This window comes from Pongo abelii, chromosome 10 (assembly GCF_028885655.2).
Source record: "Pongo abelii isolate AG06213 chromosome 10, NHGRI_mPonAbe1-v2.0_pri, whole genome shotgun sequence".
Taxonomy (NCBI): Eukaryota; Metazoa; Chordata; class Mammalia; order Primates; family Hominidae; genus Pongo; species Pongo abelii.
Window position 1 is genome coordinate 63,287,596 of NC_071995.2, and position 18,323 is coordinate 63,305,918.

An 18,323-nucleotide genomic window follows, 5' to 3' on the forward strand; every position below is an offset into this window, starting at 1 on the left:
CAAAATTTGAAATTTCTTTTTTGTCAAATATGATGATTTCTCTGACAGTCGCTAAAACATAATTGTTGAAATGGAAAAAGTAATCTTAGTTCAGTTGTCTGTTAGGCAATCACCTCATTCTTTCCCTGTGCAAAAATAAATTAATTAAACCCTCCAACACTCACACACATGCATGCATGCACCACAGCCACACATACATTCTCTTTCTCTCTTTTAAACTTCCTCTTACTTTTCAATCTCCATAAGGGAAGTAAAACTCACTGAGCATGTTGCTAGATGCTTTCAAAAACGTTCTCTCATTTAACTCTTCCAAAACTTAATGAAGTACATGTTATGCTCTACATTATACGAGTGAGGAAACAGGATCTATAGAGATCCACAGGAAGCTGAGGATCTTAGAGAGTAACTAAATTGCTTAAAATATATCAGCTGGTTAGGTAATAGAGTCAGGATTTGAACCCAGTTTGGACTCTTTCCTGTATACTGCACTTCCTAGACAGCAATACAGGATACTGTAGTCCCTGAGAACTAGGACACTATGCACAAAGATGAAGGAAAACAGGAAGTGCCATTTGTTCAGTGATATTAAAACATTTATTGAGCCTTTATTTTACAGAAGTGAAAGACCACTGACTACTCTCAAGGAGTTTAAAAGAGAAACAGATTTATGAACCTAAACTTCAAACTGCAATAATAGAGATCCTGAAGTAGGAAGTAGTGCGAAGGAAGAACTGATTAATTTTCTCATGGAAGTGATAGGGAGAAGGAAGTGGGGGACAACTGCGAAAGAAATGATATCTAAATGTATCATAAATATAAATGATTTGTAAATAATATTCTGCCCAGAAGAGATAATACCTAAATTGTCTTTGAAAGTTAAAAAATAATGGAATACTATGCAGCCATAAAAAGGAACAAGATCATGTCCTTTGCAGGGACATGGATGGAGTTGGAAGCCATTATCCTCAGCAAACTAATGCAGGAACAGAAAACCAAACACCACATGTTCTCACTTGTAAGTGGGAGCTGAACAATGAGAACACATGGACACAGGGAGGGAGGCAACACACAATGGGGCCTGTTGGAGGGTGGGGTGAGGGGAGGGAGAGCATTAGGAAAAATAGCTAATGCATGCTGTACTTAATACCTAGGTGATGGATTGATAGGTGCAGCAAACCACCATGGCACATGTTTACCTGTGTAATAAACATGCACATCCTGCACATGTACCCCGGAACTTAAAATAAAAATTAAAATTAAAATAGAGTCCATTCTGCATATGAGATGGAGGATATGGGTCATATGGTGAGGGTAGACAGGACCGTATGGGAAACTATAAGTTGTTGGCTATCATCAGAACATTATATTTATTTGACAAATATTTACTGAATGCCTGCTAAGGTTAGGCATCATGTTAAGTGGTAGAAATAAAGTAAGGGACAAGTAAGTTCATGAAGCATATAGTGTACCATAGAGTGTTGAGGATTGAGATTCTATACATAGGAAAAGAAACGAACCTGATAGGTCTTGAATACCAGGATACATTGGTTAGATTTCTTTCCCCCCCTGTAGGTTCTAATGAGCCATAGAAGCATGTTATGCAGGCTTATGGCATGGTCAGAGCTAGTACACAGCACTTTTGCAGTAGTGTGGAGGGTGAATGTGAGGGGAATTAAACTGGAGGCAGAAAGACCAATAAGAGGTCATTACTTATTGTAGATGGGAGATGAAAGGGATGTATTTGAGCAGTATCTTGGAAGTAAAATTGACAGCACTTAGTATTGTTTGGATATGAATGGTTACAGTAGAAAGGAATTGATGGTGACTCCAAGGTTTGAGATTTTAGTGCCTGGATAGATGGGTCTACTTTTTTTTTTCTTTTGAGTCAGGGCCTCACTTTGTCACCCAGGCTGAAGTGCAGTGGCCCAATCTTGGCTCACTGCAGCCTTGATCTCCTGGGTTCAAGCAATCCTCCCGCCTCAGCGTTCCGAGTAGCTGGGACCACAGGTGCATGCCACCACGACTGGCTAATTTTTGTATTTTTGGTAGAAGCAGGGTTTCACAATGTTGCCCAGAGTGGTCTCAAACTCCTGAGCTCAAGCTATCCTCCTGCCTTGGCCTCCCAGAGTGCTGGGATTACAGGCATGAGCCCCCACACCCTGCTGATGGGACTACTTTCTAACAAAGAAATGCAGACAGAATAATTAGTGAAGAAAGAAAGTAATAAATGAATTGAGTTTGGGATATAATAAGCAGTTTGAAGTAGATATGGAATGCTCATATTCTTTGAAAAACATCTTTTAATCACCTAAAATTCATGAAGAAAAACAGTATAGGACAAAGTAGAAATTTTGCAAAATATTTTATTTCTTGTACTTTATGATCTCATTCAGGACTTTTCCTCTTTCCTAAGCCCAACATGATGTCAAAGGGTAGTTGATAGAGGTCATTAAATATACCTTTTAGTGGAATATAAGGAGTCCATTTTCATAAAACTTCTCTTTTATCTGCTGTATCAGATGCAAGCCATCATTATAATTTTATTTAATAATTTTCTGTTTTCTATGGGGAGGGATACAAAAATTCAGATACAAGAGAAGATATTTACTTGTAATTTCCAGTGCTAAAACTTTTTATTCCATGAATAGGTGGCAAAGTTCTGACTTAAAATATATGAAATATGATTTAAGGATATGTATTTTTAAGGCTTATATTTAGCTCACTAAAAATAGTCTTTTAGTGATACAGATACTGTAGTTTATAGTCGCAGGCATAGAATTTAGTCAGCTTGCATTAGCAGGTTTTTTCTTTAGATAAAATGGTCCATTGAGGCACTGGATCTTTTTTTATGTATAAGCTTTATTTTTATAAAAAACCTGCACATGGCTCTTGGTACAGGGGAACTAAGGTGAAAAAAACTGCCTACAACTCCACCTCTTTCTATTTCTGTCTCACTCCTCTGAAGTCATGTTTTAAAATCATTATGCTAGTAGTTACTTTCATAATTTCGGTTAATATAGTTATAGTGCTATTTATTGATGCATCAGTTTCAGATAATAACCAGTAACAGAATATAAGTATTTATCTGCTATCTCTTCACCTTTCTGTTTACCCTTGTTAGATTTTAATAGACAACAGGCTAAGCTGCTCTGACAAAGAGATTACAAGTGGAGCAACTTACAGAAAGTAGAAGTTTCCATTTCATATACTAGTCCAAGGTTGGGCTGGTGAATAGCTTTGCCTCATGACCTGTTAGGTTTGTCTTCCTCATCAAGTCCCTTCCTTCTCAGGGTTCAAGTATGCTGATGCAGTTGTTGCCATTTCTCAGGAGGGAAGAGGAAATCCAAAGCAAGTGACTTTGTCTTTAAAGGAGATGACCTGAAAGATCATACATGACATTGAGTTACATTCCATTTTCCACAACTTAGTATCGTGTTCACATCTAGCTGCAAGGGACGGTGAGAAAGAGGCTGTATGTTCAGTTAAAATTTCAGGGGGTTCTATTACTAATAAGAAGGGAGTATGGATTCTAGGGGCCAGTTAGCATTTTCCAGTCTAGTTGGTGTCTTCTAACCCTCTACTTTATAAGAGGAGGACACTGATACCCTGAGTCTTTCCTCAACCTTTCTTTCCAACCTTCTTTACGTTTTGTTGCTATATAATTTTTGTTTCACAATGTGAAGTGGCTAATGCTTACAGTCTGTTCTGAAATCACAGCCAAATATTTGTCCATAGGTTGTCTCTAAAAGCTTATATTGTTATGACTATGTGCACATTGATTACTTCCAGGTCACAATGTGAGCTATTAATGTGGTTCCTTCTCATTAGTTCCGAGGTCATGATCTCAGCTGTTGAAAGAAACAGACATTTTTCTATCATCATGGCGAATGGATTGATTTTCCTTGTATTTGTTGAGTGATTTAAAATCAAGCGTTGTATCTGTAAGGTCTGGATTTAGGCATTGACTTGCTAGATCACTAGCTTTCTACAGTGAATGTGCTTAGTGTCCAAGAAACTTTCAATTGCTTCAGGAAATAAGATCTTCACATCGTCATTTTATTGTGACCAGAAGCTACGCAGTCACTTTTGCAGCTGAGGAAAATCTTTAGTTTTTGGTGTTGAGACAAGTTTGTGAGCTCTGAGTGATCAAAGTCAAGTAGCTGTCTCCTGGCCTTTAATGTTGGAATATGAGAGGGCAGCCGTATCTTCTGACTAAATTAAGAATCTCTTTGGGATATTTAGGATAGAAGGGATGACTAATGAGAGAGAAACTATAGACTTTTGGAAGTGGTCTCACTGTCCTTGGCATTAGACTTCTCATCCTTCCAGACTCTGTTGTTTTCTAAAACAAGGACATCAATCTGGGGGCACAAGGGCCCCTGCCCTTGAGGAGTTTGGAATGTAGTAGAAGAGATTAAAATAAAGTTTAGTTCAAATTCTGGCTCCATAATTTACTGGCCATTTAACCTCAAGCAGGTAATTCTATAAGCTTCAGTTTCTGTTGGAACAAATAGCCCCCAAATCCCAATGGCTTAAAATGCTGAAGGTTTAGTTCTTCTTTGTACTGTGTGTTCACTGTAGTTCAGATGGGAGCTCTGCCCCATATCTCCTTATCCCAGGATCGTGATTAATGGAGCAGCCACCAGCTAATTATAGAACATTGCTGGTCCCTGCTGCAGAGGGAAAGAAAGCTCTGGAGGGTCTCACACCAACAGTTAAGTACTCTGGCTTGGAAGCATACACATAATCATTTCTGCTCACAATTTATTGCCCAGAGCTAGCCAGCCACATGTTCCCACCCAACCATAAGGGGGCCAGGAAGTGCATTCCTACCATGTGCCTGGAAGATGGAGAGCCACAAGTACTGTGTACAGAGTAATAATGACTACTACATATAGGAGTAACTAGCTCAAGGTTGATATGAGGATTAAATGAGGTTACACATCTACACACACACAGACACACACACATACACATACACACAGTACAGGTGCTCAAAAATGATTATTGTTAATCTCATTATAGATGTATACATGCAAATATTAAATAACAATATACAGGGAGACTAAAGGCTTTATTATAAGGTTATAAGACTGTCGTAACATATACAAAAATGCCTTGTAAATAATAACATACTGTGCAAATGCAAGTTGATATTATCTAGTAGATGTTAGAAGATAAAGCATTAGAGCTTGGTTCAAAGTTGGCGCTAGACCTTTGTATTCATCCATCAAGAAGTGATGGTTGAAATTGTAAGAACAGGTAAAATCTACATGGAAATTTTGGAAAACTTGCATCTCCTACTGTGAGCTTGACAGCTTCTCAATATTTAAAAACTTTTCTGATGAAATCAGTGATGATATTAATGAGTATGGTTTTTTGATACCGTGTTATGAAATGTTTCAACATACGAAAGATCTGTATAACTCGGTGAACCAATGTTTTCCAAAGGAACAGTGCAGGATGTTACAAAATCATGCAAGGTTAGAAGGTCCATTCAAAATGCAAGATAGACCAATGGGTTTTAGTGTAACAGTATGAGAATTTCATTGATATGGTTTCAGACTACCATTTGTTGATCTTCGGTGTGATAACAAAGAATAAAACATACAATTATCTGAAAAGGTTATTAAAATACTACTCCCCTTTCCAGCTACTTATTTGTGTGAGTCTAGATTTTCTTCACGTATGTACTTCAACCAAAACAACATATCACAACACATTGATTGCAGAAGCAGAGATGAGGATTCAGTTGTTTTCTTTAAGCTAGATAATAAAAAGAGATTTGCAAAAATATAAAACTCTTTCCATTATACATATATTTTTATTTTGGGTAATATAGTTAATTTTCACTGTAAATGTCATTTTTATAAATGTATTTATTTAAGCTTTCAGGTTAAAATAAAGTTTTACTATTTTAAGAATAGGCATTTTGTAAATTATTTTTTATTTACTTTTAATGGAGTAAACAAATATTTAACAAGTTTCTCAGTTGTAATTTTTAATAAGTAAATATTGATATTTATAATCATGTAAACAAAAGGTATTTGGAGTCCTTGATAATTTTGGGGAGTGTAAGGAATCCTGAGATCCAAAAGTTTGAGAATGGGTAACCCTAAAGATATAGAGATGAAAGAATACAAATAAAAAATCTTCCTTCATACAGCTTCTCTTTGGTTCCAAACTCCCATATGTCCCTGCCACTCCCTCTCCTAAAGCTGGAAGCAATTCTCTTTCCTCTGAAATTCTGTAATACTTGATTTCTACCCCGTTAACTCATTTAGCTTATGTCCCACTTAATGTTCCCACTTAAGCTAATATGTTTTTTAACAGCACAGACTATGTCTTAAATCTTTTCGTGTTCATCAGCACCTGATACATTGTTTTCCATGTAGTAGGAATTTATATAGATGAATTGAGTAAGTTAAAAAAAATTATCTCTTAAAATCACTTGAAATATTGAGTAAGCATTCTGAATAGCCAGGATTCTGTTGTTTCTTAAAACAAATACAATCACAAAAGGATCTCTGTTTAACAAAAGGAATGCCAAATTCTAGCCAACGAGCTATGGATTTCAAGCAGTAGCTAAATGGTTGATCAATTCACTCAACAAACACCAGTTGAGCATAAACTGCTAGGCACTGGGTTGATAAGAACAAAGATGTTTTTATAGAACTTTATAGTAGACACTTATATTAGTGGTTCCCGTGATGAAGTTTCTTCTGTTCATAATAAGATGAAAAAATAGCAACAATGAAACTTCTCCCCCACAAAACTACATATATTCTACTTAAAAGAATGTTTTTTATCTTGAGATTGCTTTCTTAGTTCTTGGTGTCAACATAATCTTTCTTTTCTGATATTATAGTGAGATTAGGGTTTTGAGCCTTTTTTTTTTTTTGGTCATTATTTGACAAAACTCAAAACTGTTGGCTCCTACAGTTTTGGGTGTGGTGGAGGGGAGCATTTTACTAGCTTGTGAAAAACCACTGATGTAGACATTCCTTTGGCATTTATTGGGAAGGGATTTGACCTTTAGGTTTGACACTTTAAAACTACTAGTACAATCAGCTCATTTATTCTGGAGCTAATTATCAGCTTTGTGAATTCTCTAGATTCCTTTTTATACCATCTCTTTTTGGAAGATTAGTGTTCAACTACAGGGAAAAAAGTAAAAGGGAAAAAAGATAAAACAAAACCCTAGCCGATTAACTTTAATCAAATTTTTGGATGTTAGAATTCACAGGGGAGATGAAGAAGTAGAGATTTTTGACCAAAATAGGGCATTTGAATTATTTTTGGATTTCAAGTCAGGTTACATTTGCAACTTCCACCTCTTCATAGGAACTAATAATTTTATAATATATTTTAATTCAAATTATTACCTTTAAGCATTATTAGCAGTTGAGATGGCAGAGATAGAAGCATTGGAAATGATGATCCTGAACAATATAGTCATATCCTGAACATATAATCAGTCATTTTCATAGTCGTTCACTCAATAAATGAATGACTATTATGTGCCAGGTACTGGGATGCAGGGATGAAAGACACTGTCACTGTCGTTAAGGGGTTTATAATCTAGAAGAGGGAGAGATCTAAGCAAATCAGTGCTCTAAAAGTTGTTATAGGGGATGTGATAGCATATTTGGTGCTATACTGGGGACTAGAATTGGAGGCGTTAGGAATGGTGGAGGTTGGAAGTGGTGGCAGATAGTAAGGATCTGAAATGAAGACATGGAGGTGGAAACAGGAAACAGCTGACCTATTAGGAAAATTACCACCACGTTAGTATGGCAGGAGTGTGGGGTGCGGTGGGTTGTAGAGGTATGGCAAGGGAAAAGGCTGAAGAGTTCGGCAGCAGCTGAATGTAGAACTTTAGATACTTTAGATGCTTTGTTTAGGAATTTGGGCTTTATCAGAAAGATTTATCAGAATGTATTCTGGAGGTTGGGTGATAGGACAGAAAGGGGTTTTGTATGATCAGAAACATTTCAGAGACACCAACTGAACAAAGTTAAGCAGCCATATCTATTGAAGACTTCTCAGACCCTTTATATTGGTTAGCATTTCCATGACTATTTGACTACTAAACTTGTGGAAGGAGCGGCTATCTTATGTTTCTCAGAACATGGTTTGGAGAACCCTGTGATATACAAGGGGGAATCATCAAAATGTTTTAAGCAGGAAATTATAGACAATTATGGAATCTAATTCTGTTCTTAACACATAATGTGATACTGCTCATTAGGTATTGTGCAGTCAGTATTTTTAAATGCCCACTATTTTCAAAATTATCTACCAGATATTTTGGGAGATTAGGAAGATTCATGAGACATCTTGTCTGGCTTTTAAAAAATAACATGTTGATTAGGTTGGGTATGGTGGCTCACGCCTGTAATCCCAGCACTTTGGGAGGCCGAGGTGGATGGATTATCTGTAAATGTCATTCATTCATGTAGTTAATTGAATAAAAGGCAATGTAAAAGTGAGGAAGTTGAGAATAAACTTGGAGAATTATAGATTTTCTGGTGATCCTTGCTCAATGCTGATTTCTACAGGGTGTTTAATGCTAAGCTTTTGCTTCTTTCTGGACTAGGATTGTTTCTGGCAATGGCCTTCACTCAGACAGTTCAAGGAATACAAACGGGTGAAAGCTGCCGAATTGAAACTTCAATTTAGGTGATCTGAGAGTGGAAGTAGCTGTTAGTTTGTTTGGTCCTCAAAAGTACATTGTCAACTTATTGAAGTTTTAGTAGATTAAGATAGAGTTAGCTTTACAGATTGTGAAGGTATATCCAAGGAATTTAGAGAAAAATTTGAAGGTGAAAGCGTTGAAGTTGCATGTGGTGGAACTAGAAAGATCAAGTCTAGAAATCTGAGAATGTCAAGGGAGAGAATCTTCAAGTAATCTTCTTCTTCTTCTTTTTTTTTTTTTTTTCTTTTTTTGTTTTTTGAGACAGGGTCTTTCTCTGTTGCCCAGGCTGGAGTGCAGTGTGCAATCTCAGGTCACTGTAATCTCTGCCTCCCAGATTCAAGCGATTCTCCTGCCTCAGCCTCCTGAGTAGCTGGGATTGCAGGTGCCCACCACCATGCCTGGTTAATTTTTGTACTTTTAGTTTTGCTGTGTTGGTCAGGTTGGTCTGGAACTCCTGACCTCAAGTAATCTGCCCGCCTCAGCCTCCCAGAATGCTGGGATTACAGTGTGAGCCACCTCGTCTGGCCATCAAGTAATCTTCTTGAATTAAGTTTCCTTATTACATGTTCATCATACTACCTAGTGGGGAAACATGGAATCAGAGTATTTAGAGTTGGTTGGTGCATCATAAGGCTCTTCATTGCCAGCTGTGTAGTGGTCGAGAGCACTGGCATTGGAGGTGAATGGCCTGAGTTCACATGTATCAATCAGATTACCCAATTGCTTAAGGTCCCTGCCCCTTACTAAGTGTAAGACCTTAGGCCATTTACTTAACCTCCCTATGCCTCAGTCTTTGTGTCTAAAAAGGGGAAAATGATAGTATATACCTCATGAGGTTGTGGGGATTAAAAGGGCTAATAAATGTGAAATGCTTAGAGTAGTGCATGGCACATGCTGTGTGCACAGTCAACTGTTATCTTTAGGATTTCTCTGTTCTATTGTTTTCATTAGAATAATTTACTGTGGAAATCTATCAAGTAGTGGTTTTCTGGCCTAAACAGGATTCTTTGGAGAATAGCTTGTTAACTCTAAGAAGGGGTGGATATAAATGTACTGTTACAATTTTCTAATTCATGTAGTTAAAACTGTAGCAAATATTTGGCATATTTAAATAATAATAGCTAACATTTCCTGAGCATATACTATGTCCCAGGAGTTGTACCAAGCACTTTTAACCAATTAACTTATTTAATCATTATCTTATAAGTGAGGAAACTGAGGCCCCGAGAGGGTAAGCAAGTTGTCCAAGGTCACAGAATTGGTTATGGGCATGACCAGCATTCAAACTCAGATGGTCTGTGTTCATGGATCACACACATCCATTGTGATATCCCATCTTTCATGCAAACATATGTTTGTTAAAGTGTTTGTTAAAGTGTTTTATTTTATTTACTGCAAACATTAATTAGGTGGAAAACATGAGCTAAAAATAATTTTGTTAAGCCATTTCAGTATAAAAATACATGTTAGAGCCATATTAACTATGATTCTTTTGTTCTGTGGAAGTATAAGAGTATTAGTTTGATGTAACCAAGGCATCCAGATGCATACATCCATTCTTTAAAACTGCTTTTCACTTTATGTCTCAGCTACATATTTTCAGAGTGGTTTATGAGTAATGCCACTTTGCATGCATTTTGCAAACTTCAATCGTTTTCTACTATCCATGCAGGCATTAAAATAATTCGGATAATATCAAATCCTAACCTATAAAACGCATTCTTTTAGGATTAGAAAATGGAGAACAGTTTGACAAATTGTGCTTTTTGCATTCTTCAGTATAGAAAGACTAGACTGCTCTAAAAATAGTCATTTTAGTTGCCCCACTTTGTTGGTGCTAATGTTGTATGTTCTTTCTGGGTCTTCTATTTTCAAAAAGCTGGGCAAAACTAATTTGCCACTAGATGGAGCCCTGGCTATTTGGGTAGAAATACAGGCAACAGTCAGAATATTAAATCACACAGTCATGTCATGCTGGAGGGCTCCCGGTATTTGTGGCCCTCAGCTTTTAATTGTAGAATGCATCTTTGTTCTTTCCCTGACCTGCAGAGTGACATCACTGCCTCTCTTCCTGTGTGCTGGCTTTGACATAAGCCAGATGGCCACCGTGGTTGGTAGGCGCCCAGGCTGCCTGGTACAGGAGTTGATGAAACAGAATAGGAAGACGTTTTATGGTCAGCTGTGGAAGCACAGTGAGACTGCAGCTTTGCTAAGTAATTACATTTACTACGTGTACTTTATTCCTCACAGAGAAGGGTCACAAGGAAAAAATACATTTTTATTTATAGTGTTGTGAGGTATAGACCTTTCATCTTTTATTAGTCAGTAGTCTGCTCCAAAGGAATGCTCTCTTTTCCCTGCTCTGCAGTCACTCGTGAAAATGACATGTTTATTTATGTTTAATGGTTCTTTCGGGCTGTGCATTGTGATACTTACCTTCCTTTTCCCTCCTCTTTGCCTGAAGTTAGTAACACAAAAATGTTTTAGTCTTGTAGTGAGTTTAGTTTGGGGAAGTCAGAGTTCAGGCATGTTAATACAAGCAGATTTCTGTCAGATATACTCCAGAGTGATTTAGTAAAATATATTACCGTTTATTATATGTTTGTTCTTCAAGGAGGTCAGAAGAGCCGGAACAGACTTTTTTTTTGGAATGGGGAGCAGGGGAAGTGGTCAGGAAACGAACAAGACATTAATTTTATATTAATTTTTGGACATTTAATGGTTAAAGTCACTTAAAATGCTAATTCGAAACAACATATATGAAGTTTATTAATCTAGTATTTTCCATTTGCATTTAAAGTTAATCTTTACCAATTAAAATATTTTACAAAACTTTTAAGAAAATCCTAAGAATTGAACTTTTCTCTAAAGTTTAATATCTACACAATTTTTAGATTCTTCCACATAATTCATTCCCAAAGACATTAAAAAACATTTTTACACTCTTTAAATTACTAAATCATGAATATTATTCACAGGATTGACCTAGAAATTATAAATCATATAATTAAATGAAAATTCATATTTGCCATGCTTTATTCAAACGTAACGCTGTTTTGAAAGTGAAGTCTCTTAATTGTCCTTAGGTTTTCTGGGTCTCTATTTTATAAAATGAAATTTTAACAAAATATTTCTCTTAATCTTATTATTTTATAGTCTTCTCCAGGGAGGGAGATTTGCCAATAATTGCTGGAAGAAGGCAGCATGGTGTAAGGAAAGAACATGGCTTTGCAGTCAGTATAACAGGGTTTTCTAGTCCTTTTTCCACTGGTTATTTGCTTTCTGCCCTTGGTCTTTTGAGTCACAGTTTCTTCACCTATGTGTTGGGGCGTAAAACCTACCTCCTTGGTTTATTGTAAGAATTAAGTGATACAACGTGTATATTAGGCTCCAGACAGTTCCTGTCACATGGTACGAACTCAGTAAATGCAAATTCCTTTCAACTGTTTTTAAACTTCCTCTCTTTTCTCAACCTCTTGTAAACTGTGTTCACAGATTACACTGCTATCATGTAGTGTGTATTTTACCTCTAAGGTACAAATAAAGCTAGATTGAAAGTAAGCTCACCGGCTGAAAAATAGGCATTTGAAATTTATTAGCAGTATATGCATGTGTTCAGTTCCAGATAAAACTGTAACCATCAGTTGTGCAATGAATGTGTTTAATATTTGTGATGTTTTAATTTGTTTTTTTGTTTTTGTTTTTTCTCCTACTCAGCTCTTGCCCCTGTTCTTTGCTTCTCGTTTTGTTGGTGAAGATATCACAGTGATGTCTGCATTCAACCTGCTGCATTTGGTGACAAAGAGCCAGCCAGTAGCCCTTCGAGCCTGTGGGCTTCCCTCAGGTTGCTGCTTGTTGTACTGTACATAGTGAAGGCACAGGGCCAACTGGGTGTTTCTGCTGCAGGAAATGATACACCATCATGCTTTGCTAAATTTCATTTTCTTTTACTTGGGCCCTAATTTGAAGACGGAAATTGGTTATAAATCACCACTCTACTTTGAGTAACATTCATTTCCACAATCCTTACAACCCTTGGAACATTGTCCAGTTTCCTTGCCCAGTGTATAATTGTCACTAATATTTCATGATATCTTCTTGTTCTTTAATGCACACTACACATCTGCAAATCATAACGTTCGTAAGAGGCTGGCAGTCTGAGTAAGAAACTGCCCCAAATCACACAAAATAGGACATTCATCTTGTTAAAGGATAATGAAAATGCTTTTCATTCCACATGTGGTCATTCCTTTAGGAAAAAATGAAAATGAACAACGTTAGCATAATTAAGTTACCAATTTATTGTAGTTAAAAAGAAAAAAAGTTCTACTTAACAATGACCAGATAAACAGAACTAATATAGCATGCATCAGTGGGTTCTTAAATTAGAACCACTGTACTTTTTAAAGATGTGATTTTAAGAATTTAAATAAGTGAGGCATGAAAGTCCAAAATTTTATATGCACCTGTATCATAAGCTTCATATTTTAATTTTATTATGAAAGCCACAATGGCTAAATATTTTACTTCTGTGAGCATGATTATCAATATTATTTACATTTTTCCATTAGTGTACATATCTATCACTACATTGTATAGAGAATTTAATTCCAACTCATTAGATGTTAACTATGCGTGCCAGGCATTGTGTTAAGCAGTGAGGATACAGTGATAAATAAGGTAAAGCTGATTTTTTTCAACAAGTACAAGGTGGAAATGGAACTGTGTGAGGACCATTAAATCATATGTTGACCTGACTAGACTAGAGGTATTTATACTTGGTGTGTTATGGTAATTCAGAGGAGGTTGGTCCTAGATCTTTTCTTTAGGAGAAGAAATGTTGGAAGGAAGGGAAGATCTCTGAAGTTTAAGGAGGGCATTATGGAGGATATGGTGCTTGAGCTGAATCTCGGACTGGGAGCACAGTTAGCCTGGTTTCTAAGCAGGGTGGTGGGGAGGCCGTTTTTAACAAAAGGAGTAGCATGGGAAAACATGAAGGCCTGAAAGAGCAAGGCATGTTCAGAGAAATACAGTTATTCATATGGCTGGTTTGGATGTGCAAGGGCAAATAGAAGAGGTAAGGAAGGAAAGGTAGCCAAATCATGAAGCACTTTATATGATGTTTTAAGGAATTTAAGTCTTGGGGAGATGAACAGGAATGACATGACTTCATTTGCATTTTACAAAGATGATTGATTTAGTATGGTAGGAGGTCAGTGCTGGTTTTTCAGATGTTTCTGTGAGAGAGGCTGGGATGGCAACCTGATTAGAAGGAGTGAGGTATTTGTCTTGAAGCTATATTTAAATAGCAAATACACTTTTTTAAAAAGAAGATTTTATGTCTGTTTGTGGTGACATGAGGGGCTAATGAAGCTTAATGTACAGAGGCCCCAACCACTCTTCTCAGTATGCCCCCTAGCCCCACATCCCCCTGCACTGCCACCATAAAGGGTACTGGAGGAGTGTGAGGCTGGAAGGAAATGTGAAGTGCTGAAGCCTTGACTGTGGCCATTACAGTAGAGTTGAAAAGAAAGATTGTAATTGGGAGAGATTCAGGCTGTAGAACTGACAAGATTTGTCTGTTGAATTGTATATGACTTTGAGGGAGAACCTCAACCACTAGTTCTTGTGCTTTGCAGAACCTTTTTAATGCTATACCGTATATATCACAGGTGGACTATGGAGGTTATTTAGATTATACATAATGATGTTTTCCTCTGGAAAAAGCTCCAATGTGTAAAAGTACCCAGCATAGTTCTTGTAACATTGGTTTGCCAAATACAGGGGAGGCTAAATGTTTATAGAAACCACATTAATTAACAGTGTATTCTTCAAGATATGACAGTCATGGATTAAAGGGTTTCATAATGAGATTGTTTAATTGAAATATAAATATCTTTAAATTTTGATAACAAAATGATTCAAAGATAAATTCAGCAAAGCTGATAGTTTTTAAGAAGTTAACCATTATGGTACAGTGCTTAAGCACACAAATTCTCTGTGAGGTCTGACTGAGTTTAAAATCTGACTTTCCCACTGACTAGCTGTGTGCCTTAGCTTCCTTGTTTGTAACATGGAGATAATAATAGTACCAACCTGAAAGGGTTGCTGTGAGAATTAAATAGATTGGGATGTGAAAAGTGCTTAAACCTGTGGCTGGTATTTAATAAACACCATATATGTCTTCACTATGTTCAATATGGAAATTCATGTATCTGTATTAATATAGATTTATGTTTTTCCAATACAACAGACTTTTCAAACTTTTAAACATGTCCTATGTTTCATTTAACTGTTTTTTACTTTCATGGGACTCACAAGTACACTTTGTTTGAGAAATAACCATCTTGATCTGTTGTTCTGGTCTCTTTATTTTACTTATGCACCCTGCTGAACCAGAATTCAAGTCCTATAAATATACGAGAGATTTCTTTTATTCTTACTACCCAGTACTGGTAAAAGCCCAAAGAAACTCTAATCTTTCTTATCTAGGGCTTGTACACCCATTTTAATTTTAAAAATTCTAGTTGACTAGAATAGTATTCCATAATTTCTTGACCATTCAAGCACTACTAGTTTTTAAAGTGTTATGAAAGTCAGTCTTTGGGTGTCTACATATTTTATAACTTGGATTTAGCAAAATCTTTATCATCATCATTTCTCTAACAGGATTTTGCTCTTAGATATATAGAAATGTTGAAGAAATTAACTTCAACAATAATGAAACAGACTGCTTAAATTTTGAAAAATAAAGATGAAATCAAAATGGGAATTCTAGTCCCTATTACTTTGTACAGGTAGGGAAGAGAAGAGGCCAAAACTGGAAATATAGGAAGTGAAGGTGAAAGTTTGAAGTCTTGCTTTAATATACTGTTGCTGGTCAAAACCCATTACAACAGAAATCTCTGTAAATCAAAAAGATGTCTGTTCCCTAACCAGTACCCTACTAATTTTGAGTATTATTCAATATGAAATAATTCCAGAACTAAAATATAATTGGAGCAAGCTCTTAAAGTTGATTATAACTGGATTGACCTGCATGAAGGCTATATCCCAGAAAAGTGATCTATTATTTTTCAACTTTGACTTTCTTTACTTCTTATTTTTTTAATAAAGTATAATTTTAATTTAGAGCTTATTAAGTGCATCTGAGTTATGGTTCACTCATGTTTGTAATTAAAGGTAATTTTTCTCTCTCAGAATTTCTTCTTAATTTCTTACAACAGTTTCTTTTATGTATTAAAAGAACACTGGATTAGGAGTTAGAAAACTCTAACCAAAGCTCTGTCCTTCGTGACCTTGAACAAATCAATAAACTTCTCCTGATCACAGTCTCTTCATCTTTATGAGGAATTAAAATTAGATAATATATTTAGTTCTTAAATTCTGTGATTTTATTAACTGTCACTTGTTTTTACTTTTGACTTTAGGTTAATCAGATCTTAAAACTCAGTACTAACTAATGCTGGGAACTTACAGAGAAGTCTGCCGAGTTGTGGTGGGAGGACACAGTTTCCATGTTTGAACATTAGAATTCCTTGCCTCTTAATCAAGACTGAAGCATTATCTGAGGAGAAATCAGGAAGCCCAATTTTATACATAGTTTTAATGCTAGATAAAAATTAAGTGTAATTGTAGCTTAGACTAGATATCATGATAGCTTTCAGCCAAGTGAGGGTGAAATAAATAAAATTTGTCTGAATAGTACTAATTAGAGTGATAAATTATACTTTTTTTCTACCCTCATACATATAATTTGTGGTTGTGATTCTTATTTGACATTAGTGGCATATTTAATAGTTTCCATGAATTGAAGAGTCACATGGCTGTAGCTTATAAATATATCATAGTTTTCTAATGTAGCAATTAGAAGTCTTAGAGATATTTTGCAAATGGTGTTAGAAAGTCATTGATTATCATCTGTATAACTAGAACTCCATGAATCAGAGGCTTATGGCTCCACAGCTTAACACAGTGCCTGGCGCTTAATAAATATTTGTTAAATGAATCAGTAAACATTTGGAATGTTTATGTGTAGGTGAAGTCATAGCTGTAAGAGAGTGCAAATTTATTTGAAACTCCTTTATATGGGAAGGTTAAAAGTGAAGTTCATAGTTTGCTTTACTTTCGAATTTATTGTCTAACAATTTTTTTCTCACTTTATTGCATTAATACAATATAGGGGATGCCATAGGTATAAATCACATTGTAGCTAAACAAAAAACAAAAGCGGCAACAGATTCAATGCGTATTATCCAGAATTGCATTTACCTTTTCTTGCAAACAGTTTGAGTTATGATAGTAAACTGTTTGAGGCGGTGAATAAGTACGTATTATACTTAGCATAAGACTTAAGAACTCTGGCCCTTTTGATCACTTCTTTGCAGCAAATTATTGTTTGTTGTGCTTTAAAGTCTCCATTTGTAAAGAGGAAATACTACAGATACACATTAAAGCCACATCCATCAGTAACAAGTACTTATTCAATTTGAGCTGGCAATAGTTCATTAATAGAACTGATGTACTTAAAAGATAATCAGAATCGTCAGTGTGCTGTTCACTTACTGAATGCATTGACTTTCTATATCAGTTCTTCAGAACCTTTTTTGGGTCATGAAAAATATGGACCACCTACATAGTGCTTTGATAAAAGTTATGACCTTCTTTTCCAGAAAAGACATATATACATCTACACATGTTTTCATATAATTTCAAGAAATTTTTTGTTAAGTCTTCTGAAACTCTTCAAGGGGGGCTCTTTGACCACATATCCAGGACCTCTGTTCTAAAAGATGCGCATGAACCCAATATAAAATTCGGATCAGAACATAGTGTTTCTGATTTCTGTATTGGTGTCCCCAAAAGAATTCTCTCCCTTGTGTTCGGATTAATGCCCTCAGTTCTCCCATTTCACCATTCTTACCCAACATCTGACCTAACTTTATCTTACCTAATTTCTTTGATTATATTAAAATGCCGTGGAGAGGATTTTTTTAAAGAAATAGAAAAAAAAGGACAGACAAATTTCAACCCGTAATTCACAAAATAATTTGCAATTAGTTGATTAAATGGTATCCACTTTTTCCAGTAGATGGCACTAGGTTTACATTCTTTCATAGCATGAATGATTATTGATATTAGCACATAGGTGCATTGTGAAAACTTAAACAAAAGTATATAAGGAATAGCCAGTTAAGAACATATGGATTTATAAACCACGAATTTTTCTGCTTATATTATGTTCAAACAATATTTGTAGAGCACAAAACCTTTTTCCATTTTCAATAAGATTCTGACTCCCTTATGCTTGGCCATCTCATTGAAATTGTCTTTCATGTGTAGACTTTCTATAAACTGAAACAAGTTTTCATAAATTAACTTATCTTGTATCCAAATAGCTGATTTAACAGTCATTTATAGTTTTATATGCAGCTAAATTTTCTTCAGCAGACCACCCAAGAATTAAAGAAAATTTCACATTTTGTTTTGCTGTGTTTTGAATTTTTATAGAATCTTGAAAACGTTATTAGTTTAACATGTTGACTGTTAAGCATGAATCGATTTTTGCATGAATGAAAATATTTTAGAAAACTAAGAAAAATTATATTTAAAATGTTGATTAATG

General features: G+C 35.7%; 1 protein-coding gene across 6 annotated transcripts in view; it reads left to right on the forward strand.

The window, feature by feature from the left end:
* Positions 1–18,323, forward strand: part of MSRB3 (methionine sulfoxide reductase B3) — a 183,848-nt gene that overhangs the window by 17,643 nt on the left and 147,882 nt on the right. For 3 of the 6 annotated variants that reach the window (NM_001133983.1, XM_009247984.4, XM_063711649.1), the window contains 1 exon segment: positions 12,416–12,542. The exons of 2 other annotated variants lie outside the window; for them this stretch is intronic. In NM_001133983.1, the coding sequence (NP_001127455.1) occupies positions 12,467–12,542 (76 nt within the window). In that variant the 5' untranslated portion in view covers positions 12,416–12,466. 6 annotated transcript variants of the gene reach the window in all.